Here is a 15,922-nt window from a genome sequence, read left to right on the forward strand (position 1 = left end):
AACTTGTCTGATGATGCTAATGCTGGTTATCTCTCTTTTGCTTTAATCACATATTAGCCTCCAGATGATGTCTGGTAATTCTTAGATTGCCTATAGCATTCAGGTGCCATTGACAATATTGCAAAGATCCATTGTGTTCTGTGACAGTGTACATTTCTCTGCATGTATGATTGCTGTGTTTTGTGTTTTACATGCTCCTAATCTTCAAACTCTACTTTTCCATCCCATGTCTGTTAGCCCTTCTATGACAGAAATGACTTAAAAATGACCTGGTTGCAAGAACTGTCATTTATTCCATTGTAGGAACCATTTTAAACTTTTGGATCTCAAATTCCCAAACTTTCTAAAGTTATTTAATATGTTATTGAATTCCTTGTTATATAACTGCCAGTGGATTACATTATTGGCATGACTTTCAGTAATAGAGCACAACAGTTCCAGATATATCAAATTCCCAAAATTGAATATAATATTCTGTTAGTAGCATTGGAGGCGATTGTTCATTGCATTCTGTGATAGGTGTTGGCTGCTCTTCTCGATTGCCCAAATGCCTAACTGACCCATGTAGAAGTACCCTAAATTACCTTTGATTAATTGATTTATTGTATCACATTCCTTTGGGAATTTTAGGCCATAGTGTCACCTGTTAAGTCACTCAGAATTTTGTTCTTCCTCATATTTACTATTAAAGAGTAACCATCTTTTTAGCTATTTATTTGAAGAACTTTTTCATAAATCAATAGTACGCGTGAAAATCAACTTTGTTAAACGCTTTTAATGTTTTGAACTTTTGAATTTCAGGCTCCATATCGCACCATCCACTACTGCTTTGATAGTGAGACTACCATCATTTTATCCACCATCATCTTGGCTATCTCATACATAAATTTGAATCGCAACTCTTTAGCATGTGATTAGTTATGCACATTCTTGTCATATCACTGCATTATTGTTTTGCTCTTGGTGGTGAAAAAATCTTTTTCTTCCTGTACACTACAAAATACAACCTGTTCTCACATTCCCTAATAGCACAGTGTGTTAATAAGTTGACAATTATCAAGCAAAAGGTCACTGATTTGAATCGAGGAGCAGCCATGAAGATTTCCCAAGAAAAGAGAAACTGCATCATCCATCGCTAGCATTTTCTCAACCAAGAAAATTTCCATACTACATTATGGGAATGCCATAACAGTTGGAAAAATATGAAATGAAGTCCATGCATCCATTGAAAAGTTAAGACGTGGATGTCCAAGAAAAATATTGGAGTCAACAAGTTTGCTCATCACAAGGTCTATTAGTTCTGGCACGACAAATACACCAGTGGAGGTGGCTCATATGCTTTGTGATATCACAGATGTCCATGCAAGCACCGTGCAACGCCGGTTACACAAGTCTGGAATGGTGGCACGAAAAAAGGTGAAGAAGCATTAACTTCAATATCGTCATAAGAAAGCATCGGCTTGATTTTGCTAAGAAGTACGAAAAGTGGACAGTAGAAGATTGGAAATGGATGAATTGGTGCGATGAGACGAAAGTCAATAGACGAGACTGATGGCTGCAAAAGGGTCTGGAAATAACAAGGGGAAAAGGGTCTAACGCAGCGTTTCCCAAACTCCAATCCTCACAGTCCCCAACAGATCATGTTTTCAGGATTTCCTTAGTATCGCACAGGTGATGGAATTATCAAGGCATCAGAATTGGCCACAAGTTCTCTCGCCTTTGCAATACTAATGAGATCCTGAAAATATGACCTGTGGGGGTCCGTGAGGACTGGAGTTTGGGAAACACTGGTCTAACGGATTGAGAAATTGGGGAACTGTCAAATTTGGTTGCGATGGCCCGATGATTTGGGGTTGTTTCATAGTTAAAGAAGTTGAATACTTGACCAGGATTCATGGCGATCTCAATGCTGAGCTATATATGAGTATTCTATAAGACAAGTTACTTCGTACACTTGAGTGCTATGGGTATGAAAAGGACGACATAGTGTTCCAGCAGGACAATGACCCGAAGCATGCGTCGAGATTGGCGAAGAAATGGATTGATGACAATGAAGTAGAGGTGCTGGATTGGCCCCTCACAGTCCCCAGATCTCAACCAAACCGAACACTTATTAGTGGAATTGAAGAAAAACCTGTATACATACCCAACTGAGTCGACCAGAATGTACCACCTTTGGGAACATAAGAAATCTGAGATAAGATTTCAGTCGAGAAATGCTTGAATCTGATTAAAGGCATGCCCAGAAAGAGTCAGGCAGTATTGAAAGCCAAAGATGGATTTACAAAATACTAACAAAATAATAAAAATTAAAATTTTTAGGAGGAAAACCGTAAAAATGCAGTGACATTTCAAGAATCTACACAATTAATCATACAGTTAAGCCCATATATATTTGGACAGAGACAACATTTTTCTAATTTTGGTTATAGACATTACCACAATGAATTTTAAACAAAACAATTAAGATGCAGTTGAAGTTCAGACTTTCAGCTTTCATTTGAGGGTATCCACATTAAAATTGGATGAAGGGTTTAGGAGTTTCAGCTCCTTAACATGTGCCGCCCTGTTTTTAAAAGGGCCAAAAGTAATTGGACAGATTAAATAATTTTAAATAAAATGTTCATTTCTAGTACTTGGGTGAAAACCCTTTGTTGGCAATGACTGCCTGAAGTCTTGAACTCATGTACATCACCAGACGCTGTGTTTCCTCCTTTTTGATGCTCTGCCAGGCCTTCACTGTGGTGGTTTTCAGTTGTTGTTTGTTTGTGGGCCTTTCTGTCTGAAGTTTAGTCTTTAACAAGTGAAATGCATGCTCAATTGGGTTGAGATCAGGTGACTGACTTGGCCATTCAAGAATATTCCACTTCTTTGCTTTAATAAACTCTTGGGTTGCTTTGGCTTTATGTTTTGGGTCATTGTCCATCTGTAGTATGAAACGACGACCAATCAGTTTTGCTGCATTTGACTGGATCTGAGCACACAGTATGTCTCTGAAATCCTCAGAATTCATTCGGCTGCTTCTGTCCTGTGTCACATCATCAATAAACACTAGTGACCCAGTGCCACTGGCAGCCATGCATGCCTAAGCCATCACACTGCCTCCGCCGTGTTTTACAGATGATGTGGTATGCTTTAGATCATGAGCTGTACCACGCCTTCGCCATACTTTTCTCTTTCCATCATTCTGGTAGAGGTTGATCTTGGTTTCATTTGTCCAAAGAATATTCTTCCAGAACTGTGCTGGCTTTTTTAGATGTTTTTTAGCAAAGTCCAGTCCAGCCTTTTTATTCTTGATGCTTATGAGTGGCTTGCACCGTGCAGTGAACCCTCTGTATCTACTTTCATGCAGTCTTCTCTTTATGGCAGATTTGGATATTGATACGCCGACCTCCTGGAGAGTGTTGTGCACTTGGTTGGCTGTTTGTGAAGGGGTTTCTCTTCACCATGGAGATTATTCTGCGATCATCCACCACTGTTGTCTTCTGAGGGCGCCCAGGTCTTTTTGCATTGATGAGTTCACCAGTGCTTTCTTTCTTTCTCAGGATGTACCAAACTGTAGATTTTGCCACTCCTAATATTGTAGCAATTTCTCGGATGGGTTTTTTCTGTTTTCGCAGCTTAAGGATGGCTTGTTTCACCTGCATGGAGAGCTCCTTTGACCGCATGTTTACTTCACAGAAACACTTTCCAAATGCAAGCAGCACACCTCAAATCAACTCCAGGCCTTTTATCTGCTTAATTGAAAATGACATAACGAAGGGATTGCCCACACCTGTCCATGAAATAGCCTTGGAGTCAATTGTCCAATTACTATTGGTCCCTTTAAAAACAGGGTGGCACATGTTAAGGAGCTGAAACTCCTAAACCCTTCATCCAATTTTAATATGGATACCCTCAAATGAAAGCTGAAAGTCTGAACTTCACCTGCATCTTAATTGTTTTGTTTAAAATTCATTGTGGTAATGTCTATAACCAAAATTAGAAAAATGTTGTCTCTGTCCAAATATATATGGACTTAACTGTATGCTAAACAGTTGAAAGTCAAATTTATGTATGAGATACCATAGAGGGTTGTCTATAAAACATTGGTAGTCTCGCGTTCAGAGCAGTAGTGAATGATGAGATATGGAACTTGAAAGTCAAAAGTTCAGAACATTGTTACCCTTTTTCTCATCAGTGCACATCTTATCAGAGAAATCTGCTTCTTTCTCTGCCAGAACTGATAATTGTCTCAAAATTCTCTGTTCACAGGTAAAAGGTGTTTTTCAGCGTAGTCAGAATGTGACATTAGGCTACGTTCACATTTGCGTTCTGCGGTGCTGCGTCGGCGACGCAACGCACAACGCAAAGAAGAACGCATGCAAAATGCATCATTTTGTGACGCATGCGTCCTTTTTTGGCATGATTTTGGACGCAAAAAAAATGCAACTTGCTGCATCCTCTACCCCGACGCTTTCGCCAAAAAAGACGCATGCGTCACAAAACGCAAGACAACGTATGTCAATGCGCCCCCATGTTAAATATAGGGGCGCATGACGCATGCATCGCCGCGGCTGCGCCCGACGCAGCCCCGCAAAACGCTAATGTGAACGTAGCCTTACTGAGACAGGAGATGGCAGTTGTTACTGATAAGATTCTATGTAGAGAGTATGGAGGAGCTCTGTGTCTAGTTCCTACCTTCTCTTCCCCTCTCCTTTATCTATCATTCTATCTACACAGAAAACACCGTTTACTTGGGAATTGAGAATTTTGAGAATAAATGATCAGTTCTGGCAGAGGAAAAAAAAAAGTGATTTCTCTGATGACATATATTACAAATTTGATTATTTTCATGTGACTTTGATTAATGAAATAAGAAATACTCCTTAAACTAGCATTAAGGTGATTTAGCTTGGCCATTTCCAAATTTCATATGTTATCAATCAGTGGCTGCGTTTAACTACCGTAAGTTAAAATGTATTTTTTTTCTTTCAAAAATATTTTGTACATTTTTAGTGAAGGGCAGATTTACTATGGCAGAGAAAACATTATAAAACTGTCATGCCTGTAATATGCCAGGTTTGCTACATGTTTTAGACGGTTTGCCCATCGCCAATTTTCAAAAGTGTCTAGAAAAGGTGACAATGTACCAAACTATTTCACACAAGCCACAATTTTTCCATAAAATATTGAATATAGTAAGCCAATCGAGATGTGTTGGTAGCAGACACGTTCAACATTGCTCTCACTATCACACAGTACTGTGATAATTTTAAAGCATCTTCAGTCCGTCTCATCTATATGCTGTCTCAGACAGTAATACTAAATCTGCCCCATGGTTTCAGAACTGGACTGACTTGTTTTGTTTTTGTTCTTTGTGTTTTCCAGTAAAATGCCTGAAAAACACCTCCGCTTTCTTTGCGGAACGTCTCTACAAAGCAATGAAGGTGAGTGTATCAGATATTCTTCTCTGCATGTACTGTAGTTGCATCTGTCAGAAGACGACACTCAGAGAAAAGCCAGATATGGGATGATGAAAGAACTACAGTGGGGGAAATAAGTATTTGATCCCTTGCTGATTTTGTAAGTTTGCCCACTGACAAAGACATGAACAGTCAATAATTGTAAGGGTAGGTTCATTTTAACATTGAGAGATAGAATATCATAAATACAATCCAGAAAATCACATTGTATATATATATGTATATGTATGTATGTATGTATGTATATAAATCTATCTGCATTTTGCAGTAAGAAATAAGTATTTGATCCCTTTGGAAAACAAGAATTAATAGTTGTTTGCAAAACCCTTGTTGGCAAGCGCAGCAGTCAGACTTTTTTGTAGTTATTAGATTTGCGCACATGTCGGGAGGAATTTTGGTCCACTCCTCTTTGCAGATCATCTTTAAATCATTAAGATTTTGAGGCTGTCACCTGGCAACTCGGAGCTTCAACTCCCTCCATAAGCTTTCTATGGGATTAAGGTCTGGAGACTTGTTATGCCATTCCATGACTTTAACCCCTTAATGTCCAATGACGGGCATAGCTTGTCATGGCCAGGGGTCATCATTGCTTTAATCGTACTGATCGGAAAAATAAAGCGGCCTTATCAATTTTAGCACACGCAGAAATGAAAAAATAAAGCAACAAAAAAACAATTTCTGAATTGCTGTTTTTTGTTCATTCTGCCTCCACAAAAATCAGAATGGAAAGCGATCAAAATGGTATCCATAAAAGTCAATTTGTCCCGCAAAAAAACAAGACCTCACATGACTGTTGGCCAAAATATGGAAAAATTATAGCTCTCAAAATATGTTGCTGCAAAACTTCTTGAAAATAAAAGCGTCTTTCAGTGTGTGACAGTAGTCAAGCATAAAAAAAGGATATAAATCTAGTATTGCTGTAATCGCACAGACCCGAAGAAGAAAGTCGCCTAATCACTTATACTGCATGAGGAACGGCGTAAAAAATAAAACCAATTCTTCACCAGCTGTGGATTTGTTCTTTCTACCTCCCAAAGATCACTGAGGGCTAACACCGGGGTTTCCATGTACATCTCTGAAATACGTGATTCAAACAGAACCGCTGGCAAAAGATTCCCTATAATGAGGGAGATGGAGGCACTGTGAACTCCATGTCTGTCATCTGTAAATATAGGGGGCTTCCCTGTTACTGGTAGCACAAAGGCTCTGGAAAAGCAAAATGGCTCATTGCCCCCAAGAAGAAATTCCGCAAATTCTGCGCTCCCAAATCCAAATTGCCCCCTCCCTTCTGAGCCGGTATGCATAAACCACCTTTAGCGTTCACATTTGGCAGGTGTATAATTTCCAAAATGGGATCACTTGAGGGGGGATTCTGTTCTCTACCACTTAGGGGCTCTGTATATGCAGTCCGCAAACTATTCTAGGAAAATCTGTGCTCCAGGAGGCAAATAGCGCTCCATCCCTACAGAGACTCTCCGTATGGCTAAGCAATACTGTACAGCCACGTATGGGGTATTTCTATATTCGGCAGAAATTGTGGGACAAATTCTGGTGCCAATTTTACCCACTTGTGTGAAAATATTAAAATCTGAGGCTAAAACAATTTTTTTGTGGTAAACATGTAATTTATTTTGTCTTCACTGCCCAATGGTTTAAGTTTCTGTGACCCAACGTTAGTGTCAAAATGATCACTGCACTTGTAGATTAATTCATCAAGAGGTGTATTTTGTAAAGTCCTGCTGTTTTGGCTCCTCAGGGGGTTCTCCGAGTGGGTCATTGCACCCTCAAACCATAATAATAAAATCTGCTCTATAATAAGGCACTCCTTCCCTTTTGAGCTTTGCACTTTGCCTGAAAAGTAGCTTTTACCCACACATGGGGTATGGGCATACTGAGGAGAAATTGCACAACAATATTTGGGTCCATTTTCTTCAGCTACCTTTTTGTTAAAATAAAATGGTTCTAAAACATGATTTTTGTGGAATTTTTTTTTAACCCCTTCATGACCTTGGGATTTTCCGTTTTTCCGTGTTCGTTTTTCGCTCCCCTCCTTCCCAGAGCCATAACTTTTTTTTATTTTTCCGTCAATATGGCCATGTGAGGGCTTACTTTTTGCAGGACAAGTTGTACTTTTGAATGACATCATTGGTTTTACTGTGTCATGTACTAGAAAATGGGAAAAAAATTCCAAGCGCGGGGAAATTGCAAAAAAAGTGCAATCCCATGCGTGTTTTTTATTGGACTTCTTACCTAGGTTCGCTAAATGCTAAAACTGGTCTTCAGGTCATTACGAGTTCATAGACACCAAGCATGTCTAGGTTATTTTTTATCTAAGTGGTAAAAAAAAATTCTAAACTCTGCAAAAAAAAAAAAAAAAATTGCGCCATTTTCCAATATACTCGTAGCGTCTCCATTTTTCGTGATCTGGGGTCGGGGGAGGCCTTATTTTTTGCGTGACGAGCTGACGTTTTTAGTGATACCATTTTGGTGCAGATACGTTCTTTTGATCACCCGTTATTGCATTTTAATGCAATGTCGCGGAGACCAAAAACCGTTATTTTGGCGTTTCAATTTTTTTTTTCTCGCTACGCCGTTTAGCGATCAGGTTAAGCTCTCTTTTTTTTTTTTTTTATTGATCGGGCGATTCTGAACGCAGCGATACCAAATATGTGTATGTTTGATTTTTTTTTTTTTATTGTTTTATTTTGAATGGGGTGAAAGGGGGTGATTTAAACCTCTGGTTACTATGCCGACGCATCGCTGACCCCCAATCATGTGACGGGGTCGGCGATGAGCGCATTTCCGGCCGCGCGGCTAGAAGCAGTAGTTAAATGCCGCTGTCAGCGTTTGACAGCGGCATTTAACTAGTTAATAGCGGCGGGTGGATCGCGATTCCACAAGCCGCTATTGCGCGCACATGTCAGCTGTTCAAAACAGTTGACATGTTGCGGCTTTGATGTGGGCTCACCGCCGGAGCCCGCATCAAAGCAGGGGATCTGATCTCGGAGGTACTATCCCGTCCGAGGTCAGAAAAGGGTTAAATTTTTCTTTTCATGTCTCTACGTTATAAACTCATGTGAAGCACCTTGGGGGTTCAAGGTGCCCGCCAAACATCTAGATAAGTCCCTTGAGGGGTCTAGTTTCCAAAATGGGGTCACTTGTGGGGGATTTCCACTGTTTAGGCACATCAGGGGCTCTCCAAATGCGACATGGCATTTTCTCTCTCGATTTTTAGCCAATTTTATTTTCAAAACCTCAAATGGTGCTCCTTCCCTTCCAAGCCTTTCCATCTGCCTAAAAAGTGGTCTTCCTCTACTCATGGGGTATGGGCGTACTCAGGAGAAATTGCACAACAAATGTTGTGGTTTATTTTCTCCTAATACCCTTAAGAAAAAATGAAAAATTGTCTAAATTAAAATTTTTGTGAAAATAATTTAAATGTTCATTTTTTTTCCTTCCACATTGCTTCAGTTTTTGTGAAGATCCTGAAGGGTTAATAAGCTTCTTGAATGTGGTTTTGAACACCTTGAGGGGGTTCAGTTTTTAGAATGGTTTTCCTTTTGGGTATTTTCTGGTGAAGTTGTCCCTAAAAAAAAAAAAAAAAAAAAAAAAAATGGTTTTGTAAATGTTATGAGAAATCGCTGGTTTAACCCCTTACCGGCATCGGACGTACTATACCGTTCGATGCCGGCTCCCCTGCTTTGATGCAGGGCTCCGCGGTGAGCCCGCACCAAAGCCGGGACATGTCAGCTGTTTTGAACAGCTGACATGTGCCCGTAATAGGCGCGGGCAGAATCGCGATCTGCCCGCACCTATTAACTAGTTAAATGCCGCTGTCAAACGCAGACAGCGGCATTTAACTACCGCTTCCGGCTGGGCGGCCGGAAATGACGTCATCGCCGACCCCCGTCACATGTCCGGGGGTCGGCGATGCGTCTCCATTGTAGCCATAGAGGTCCTTGAGACCTCTATGGTTACTGATTGCCCGTCGCTGTGAGCGCCACCCTGTGGTCGGCGCTCACAGCACACGTGCAATTCTGCTACATAGCAGCGATCAGCAGATCGCTGCTATGTAGCAGAGCCGATCGTGCTGTCCCTGCTTCTAGCCTCCCATGGAGGCTATTGAAGCATGGCAAAAGTTAAAAAAAAAAGTTTAAAAAAATGTGAAAAAAATAAAAAAAACATAAAAGTTTAAATCACCCCCCTTTCGCCCCAATCAAAATAAATCAATAAAAAAAAATCAAATCTACGCATATTTGGTATCGCCGCGCTCAGAATTGCCCGATCTATCAAATAAAAAAAAGTATTAACCTGATCGCTAAACAGCGTAGCGGGAAAAAAACTCGAAACGCCAGAATTACGTTTTTTTGGTCGCCGCGACATTGCATTAAAATGCAATAACGGGCGATCAAAAGAACGTATCTGCACCGAAATGCTATCATTAAAAACGTCATCTCGGCACGCAAAAAATAAGCCCTCAACCGACCCCAGATCACGAAAAATGGAGACGCTACGAGTATCGGAAAATGGCGCAATTTTTTTTTTTTTTTTTTAAGCAAAGTTTGGAATTTTTTTTCACCACTTAGATAAAAAATAACCTAGTCATGTTTGGTGTCTATGAACTCGTAATGACCTGGAGAATCATAATGGCAGGTCATTTTTAGCATTTAGTGAACCTAGCAAAAAAGCCAAACAAAAAACCAATGTGGGATTGCACTTTTTTTGCAATTTCACCGCACTTGGAATTTTTTTCCCGTTTTCTAGTACACGACATGCTAAAACCAATGATGTCGTTCAAAAGTACAACTCGTCCCGCAAAAAATAAGCCCTCACATGGCCAAATTGACGGAAAAATAAAAAAGTTATGGCTCTGGGAAGGAGGGGAGCGAAAAACGAACACGGAAAAACGAAAAATCCCCTGGTCATGAAGGGGTTAACCCTTATAACTTCCTAAACAAAAATGGTTTCAAAAATTGTGCTGATGTAAGTAGACATGTGGGAAATGTTATTTATTAACTATTTTGTGTGATATAATGCTTTTATTTAGGGGCATAAAAATTAAAAGTTTGAAATTTTCAAAACTTGTGCCAAATTTACATTTTTTTTCACCAACACAAGTCATATCAAATACATTTTTCCACTATCATAAAGTACAATATGTCACAAAGGGTTCCAGAGTTATAACCATATAAAGTGACAGTGGTCAGATTTAATAATTAAGGCCTGGTCATTAACCTACAAAGTGGCTTGGTCCTTGAGGGTATGTTCCCATGGTCAGTAAACGCTGCAGGTTGGACGCTGCATCCAACCCGCAGCGTCCAGATGTTACAGCATAGTGGATAGGATTTCAAGAAATCACATTTCCACTATGCATGCTTCGGCACCCGGGGCTTCCCTGCAGAGACTGACATGTGGCGCGTCTTTCTAGACCGCAGCATGTCTATTTATCTTGCGGAAACGCTCAGTCTCCGCAAAATAAATATCACACGTACAATGTATTGGGCGTGGTGATTCCGCATTGTTTATTGAACACATGCGGAATCACCTGCGTTTAAAAGCCGGCAGCACTTTGGACGGAGAGGACATGTTCTGCGTCCAAATCACTGCCAAATACCGACGGTGGGGACGTAGCCTAAGAGGTTAATGTGCTCTTTTTTTTATTTTTTGAGCCACCCTCTGGGTTGCCTTGTCTGTATGTTTTGGGTCATTGTCTTGCTGGAAGACCCAGCCACAATCCATTTTTAATGTCCTGGCAGAGGGAAGGAGGTTGTCACAGGGTTTTGCGGTACATGGCTCCATTCATTCTCCCATTGATGCGGTGAAGTAGTCCTGTGCCCTTAGCAGAGAAACACCCCCAAAACATAATGTTTCCACCTCCATGCTTGACAGTGGGAAGGGTGTTCTTTGGGTCATAGGCAGCATTTCTCTTCCTCCAAACACGGCGAGTTGAGTTAATGCCGAAGAGATCAATTTTTGTGTTTTCAATCACTCACAGAATCATCCAGGTGTTCATAGGAAAACTTCACAGGCCTGCACATGTGCCTTCTTGAGCACGGTGACCTTGCGGGCACTGCAGGATTTTAACCCCTTCATGACCCAGCCTATTTTGACCTCAATGACCTGGCCGTTTTTTGCTTTTCTGACCAGTGTCCCTTTATGAGGTAATAACTCAGGAATGCTTCAACGGATCCTAGCGGTTCTGAGATTGTTTTTTTCGTGACATATTGGGCTTCACGTTAGTGGTAAAGTTTATTTGTGAAAAAAATGGAAATTTGGCTAAAATTTTGAAAATGTCGCAATTTTCAAATTTAGATTTTTTTTTTTTTCTGTTAAACAAGAGAGTTATGTGACACAAGTTAGTTAATAAACAACATTACCCACATGTTTACTTTACATCAGCACAATTTTGGAAACAACATTTTTTTTTGCTAGGAAGTTATAAGGGTTAAAATTTGACCAACGATTTCTCATTTTTACAACGAAATTTACAAAACCATTTTTTTTTTAGGGACCACCTCACATTTGAAGTCAGTTTGAGGGGTCTGTATGGCTGAAAATACCCCAAAGTGACACCATTCTAAAAACTGCACCCCTCAAGGTACTCAAAACCACATTCAAGACATTTATTAACCCTTCAGGTACTTCACAGCAGCAGAAGCAACATGGAAGGAAAAAATGAACATTTAACTTTTTAGTCACAAAAATGTTTTAGCAACAATTTTTTTATTTTCCCAAGGGTAAAAAAAAAACTGGACCCCAAACGTTATTGTACAATTTGTCCTGAGTTCGCCGATACCTCATATGTGGGTGGGAACCACTGTCTGGGCGCACGACAGGGCTCGGAAGGGAAGGAGCTCCATTTGACTTTTTCAATGAAAAATTGGCTCCAATCTTTAGCCGACACCATGTTGCGTTTGGAGAGCCCCTGTGTGTCTAAACATTGGAGCTCCCCCACAAGTGACCCCATTTTGGAAACTAGACCCCCCAAGGAGCTTATCTAGATGCATAGTGAGCACTTTGAACCCCCAAGTGCTTCACAAATTGATCCATAAAAATGAAAAAGTACTTTTTTTTTCACAAATTTCTTTTAGCCTCAATTTCTTCATTTTCACATGGGCAATAGGATAAAATGGATCCTAAAATGTGTTGGGCAATTTCTCCTGAGTACAGCGATACCTCATATGTGGTCACAAACCACTGTTTGTGCACACAGCAAGGCTCGGAAGGGAAGGAGCGCCATTTGACTTTTTCAATGAAAAATTAGCTCCAATCGTTAGCGGACATCATGTAGCGTTTGGAGAGCCCCTGTATGCCTAAACATTGGAGCTCCCCCACAAGTGACCCCATTTTGGAAACTAGACCCCCCAAGGAGCTTATCTAGATATGTGCTGAGCACATTGAACCCCCAAGTGCTTCACAGAAGTTTATAACGCAGAGCCGTGAAAATAAAAAATCATTTTTCTTTCCTCAAAAATTATGTTTTAGCCTGTAATTTTTTTATTTTCACAAGAGTAACAGGAGAAATTGGACCCCAAAAGATGTTGTCCAGTTTGTCCTGAGTACGCTGATGCCCCATATGTGGGGGGGGAACCACTGTTTGGGCACACGTCGGGGCTCGGAAGGGAAGTAGTGACTTTTGAAATGCAGACTTTGATGGAATGGTCTGCGGGCGTCACGTTGCGTTTGCAGAGCCCCTGATGTGCCCTAAACAGCAGAAACCCCGCATCAGTGACCCCATTTTGGAAACTAGACCCCCCCAAGGAACTTATCTAGATGTGTGGTGAGCACTTTGAACCCCCAAGTGCTTCACAGAAGTTTACAACGCAGAGCCGTGAAAATAAAAAATAATTTTTCTTTCCTCAAAAATTGTTTTAGCAAGCAATTTTTTAATTTGGCAAGGGTAACGGGAGAAATTGGACCGCAATATTTGTTGCCCAGTTTGTCCTGAGTACGCTGGTACCCCATATGTGGGGGTGAACCACTGTTTGGGCGCACATCAGGGCTCGGAAGGGAGGGAGCACCATTTGACTTTTTGAAAGCAAGATTGGCTGGAATCAATGGTGGCGCCATGTTGTGTTTGGAGACCCCTGATGTGCCTAAACAGTGGAAACCCCTCAATTCTAACTTCAACACTAACCCCAACAGACCCCTAACCCTAATCCCTACTGTAGCCATAACCCTAATCACAACCCTAACCCAACACACCCCTAACCCCAACACACCCGTAACCCCAATCCCAACCCTAATCCTAACCCTAATCCCGACCCTAACCCTAATCCCAACCCTAATCACAACTTTAACCCCAACACACCCCTAACCATAACCCTAACCACAAGCCTAATCTTAACCCTATTTCCAACCCTAACCCTAAGGCTATGTGCCCACGGTGCGGATTCGTGTGAGATTTTTCTGCATGGTTTTTGAAAAATCTGCAGGTAAAAGGCTCTGCGTTTTACCTGCGGATTTACAGCGGATTTCCAGTGTTTTTTTGTGCAGATTTCACCTGCGGATTCCTATTGAGGAACAGGTGTAAAACGCTGCGGAATCCGCACAAAGAATTGACATGCTGCGGAAAAGACAACGCAGCGTTTCCGCGTGGTATTTTCCGCACCATGGGCACAGCGGATTTGGTTTTCCATAGGTTTACATGGAACTGTAAACCTGATGGAAAACTGCTACGAATACGCAGCGGCCAATCCGCTGCGGATCCGCAGCCAAATCCGCACCGTGTGCACATAGCCTAATTCTAACCCTAACCCTAGTTCTAACCCTAGCCCTAACCGCAACCCTAACCCTAGTTCTAACCCTAACCCTAGTGGAAAAAATATATATATATTTTATTATTGTCCCTACCTATGGGGGAGATAAAGGACGGGGGGGGATTTATTTTGATCACTGTGATAGGTTTTATCACAGTGATCAAAATATACCTGGAACGAATCTGCCAGCCGGCAGTGCGCCCGCCATTTTGGAAGATGGCGGCGCCCATGGAGAAGACGGATGGACACTAGGAGGCCCTGGGCTGAAGTACCACTCCCCCTGTCCTTGCAGATCGGGTGAAATTGAAGTTAACCCTTTCATCCGATCTGCAGGGACGCGATCCCTCCATGACGCCACATAGGCGTTACAGGTTGGATTGGCACCGACTTTCATGACGCCTACGTTGCGTCACAGGTCGGGAAGGGGTTAAACCTTTACGGTCTAATGTGTTACCAATGGTTTTCTTTGTGACTGTGATCAAAGCTGCCTAGTGATCATTAGCAAGTTCACCCCGTGCAGTTTTAAGCTCATCTCTCACCTTCCTCATGATCAAGGATACCCCACGAGGTGAGATTTTGCATGGTGCCCCAGATTGATGTCGATTGACAGTTATTTTGTATTTCTTCCATTTTCTTACTATCGCACCAACAGTTGTCTCCTTCTCACCCAGCGTCTTAAGGTTTTGTAGCCCATTCCAGCTTTGTGCAGGTTTGTGATCTTGTTCCTGACATCCTTCCAAGCTCTTTGGTCTTGCTCAATGTAGAGCAGTGTTCCCCAAGTCCGGTCCTCAAGAGCCACCAACAGGTCATGTTTTCAGGATTTCTTTAGTATTGCATTGGTGATGGAATTATTGCCTGTGCAGGTGATGCAATTATCACCTGTGCGATACTAAGGAAATACTGAAAACATGACCTGTTGGTGGCTTTTGAGGACCGGACTTGGGGGGAACACTGATGTAGAGGTTAGTCTGACTGACTGATTGAGTCTGTGGACTGGAGTCTTTTATAAAGGTGATTATGTAAGACAGTTGTCATAAATGCAGGTAACGAGTTGATTAGGAGTGTCTAACTGGTCTTTAGGAGCCAGAACTCTTAGGCCTGCGTCACACTAGCGTGTATTACGGACGTATGAGAGGTGCAGAAAATACGGATTACATACGGTACAACGATTCTCTATGGCCCAGCTCCTATCTGCCGTATTTTACGTATCCCTATTATACGGTCTTGTACGGCCGTAGAAAATCGCATCATGCTGCGTTTGTCAGCGTATTGCGCCAAAAATCCGCCAATGAAAGTAAATGGGTGCGAGAAAAATACGGATTACACACGGACCAACAGTGTGACTTGCGAGAAATACACAGCGCTGTTCTCTAGAAAAGCCGGTAATTCAATTGCCTGCTTTTGCTATCTCCTTCCCAAACCCGACATATTAGACATGGTTTACATACAGTAAACCTTTTCATATCCCTTTTTTTTGGGGGGGAGGGGCATATTCCTCACTACTAATGTTAGTAGTGTGTATGTGCCAAATTTGGGGGCTCTAGCTGTTAAAATAAAGGGTTAAATCGCGGAAAAAACTGGCGTGAGCTCCCGCGCAATTTTCTCCACCAGAGTGGGAAAGCCAGTGACTGAGGGCAGATATTAATAGCCTGGAGAGGGTCCATGGATATTGGCCCCCCCCCGGCTAATAACATCTGC

At 41.6% G+C, this 15,922-nt stretch overlaps 1 protein-coding gene across 4 annotated transcripts in view; it reads left to right on the forward strand.

Moving 5' to 3' along the window:
* The window catches only part of ANXA11 (annexin A11), a 142,246-nt gene that overhangs the window by 115,729 nt on the left and 10,595 nt on the right, over nt 1-15,922 (forward strand). For all 4 annotated transcript variants that reach the window (XM_069753093.1, XM_069753097.1, XM_069753098.1 and 1 more), the window contains one exon: nt 5,371-5,429. In XM_069753093.1, coding sequence (XP_069609194.1) covers nt 5,371-5,429 — 59 coding nt within the window. The remainder of the gene's footprint in view (nt 1-5,370; nt 5,430-15,922) is intronic.

The sequence above is a fragment of the Ranitomeya imitator genome, chromosome 2 (genome assembly GCF_032444005.1).
Source record: "Ranitomeya imitator isolate aRanImi1 chromosome 2, aRanImi1.pri, whole genome shotgun sequence".
Classification (NCBI taxonomy): domain Eukaryota; kingdom Metazoa; phylum Chordata; class Amphibia; order Anura; family Dendrobatidae; genus Ranitomeya; species Ranitomeya imitator.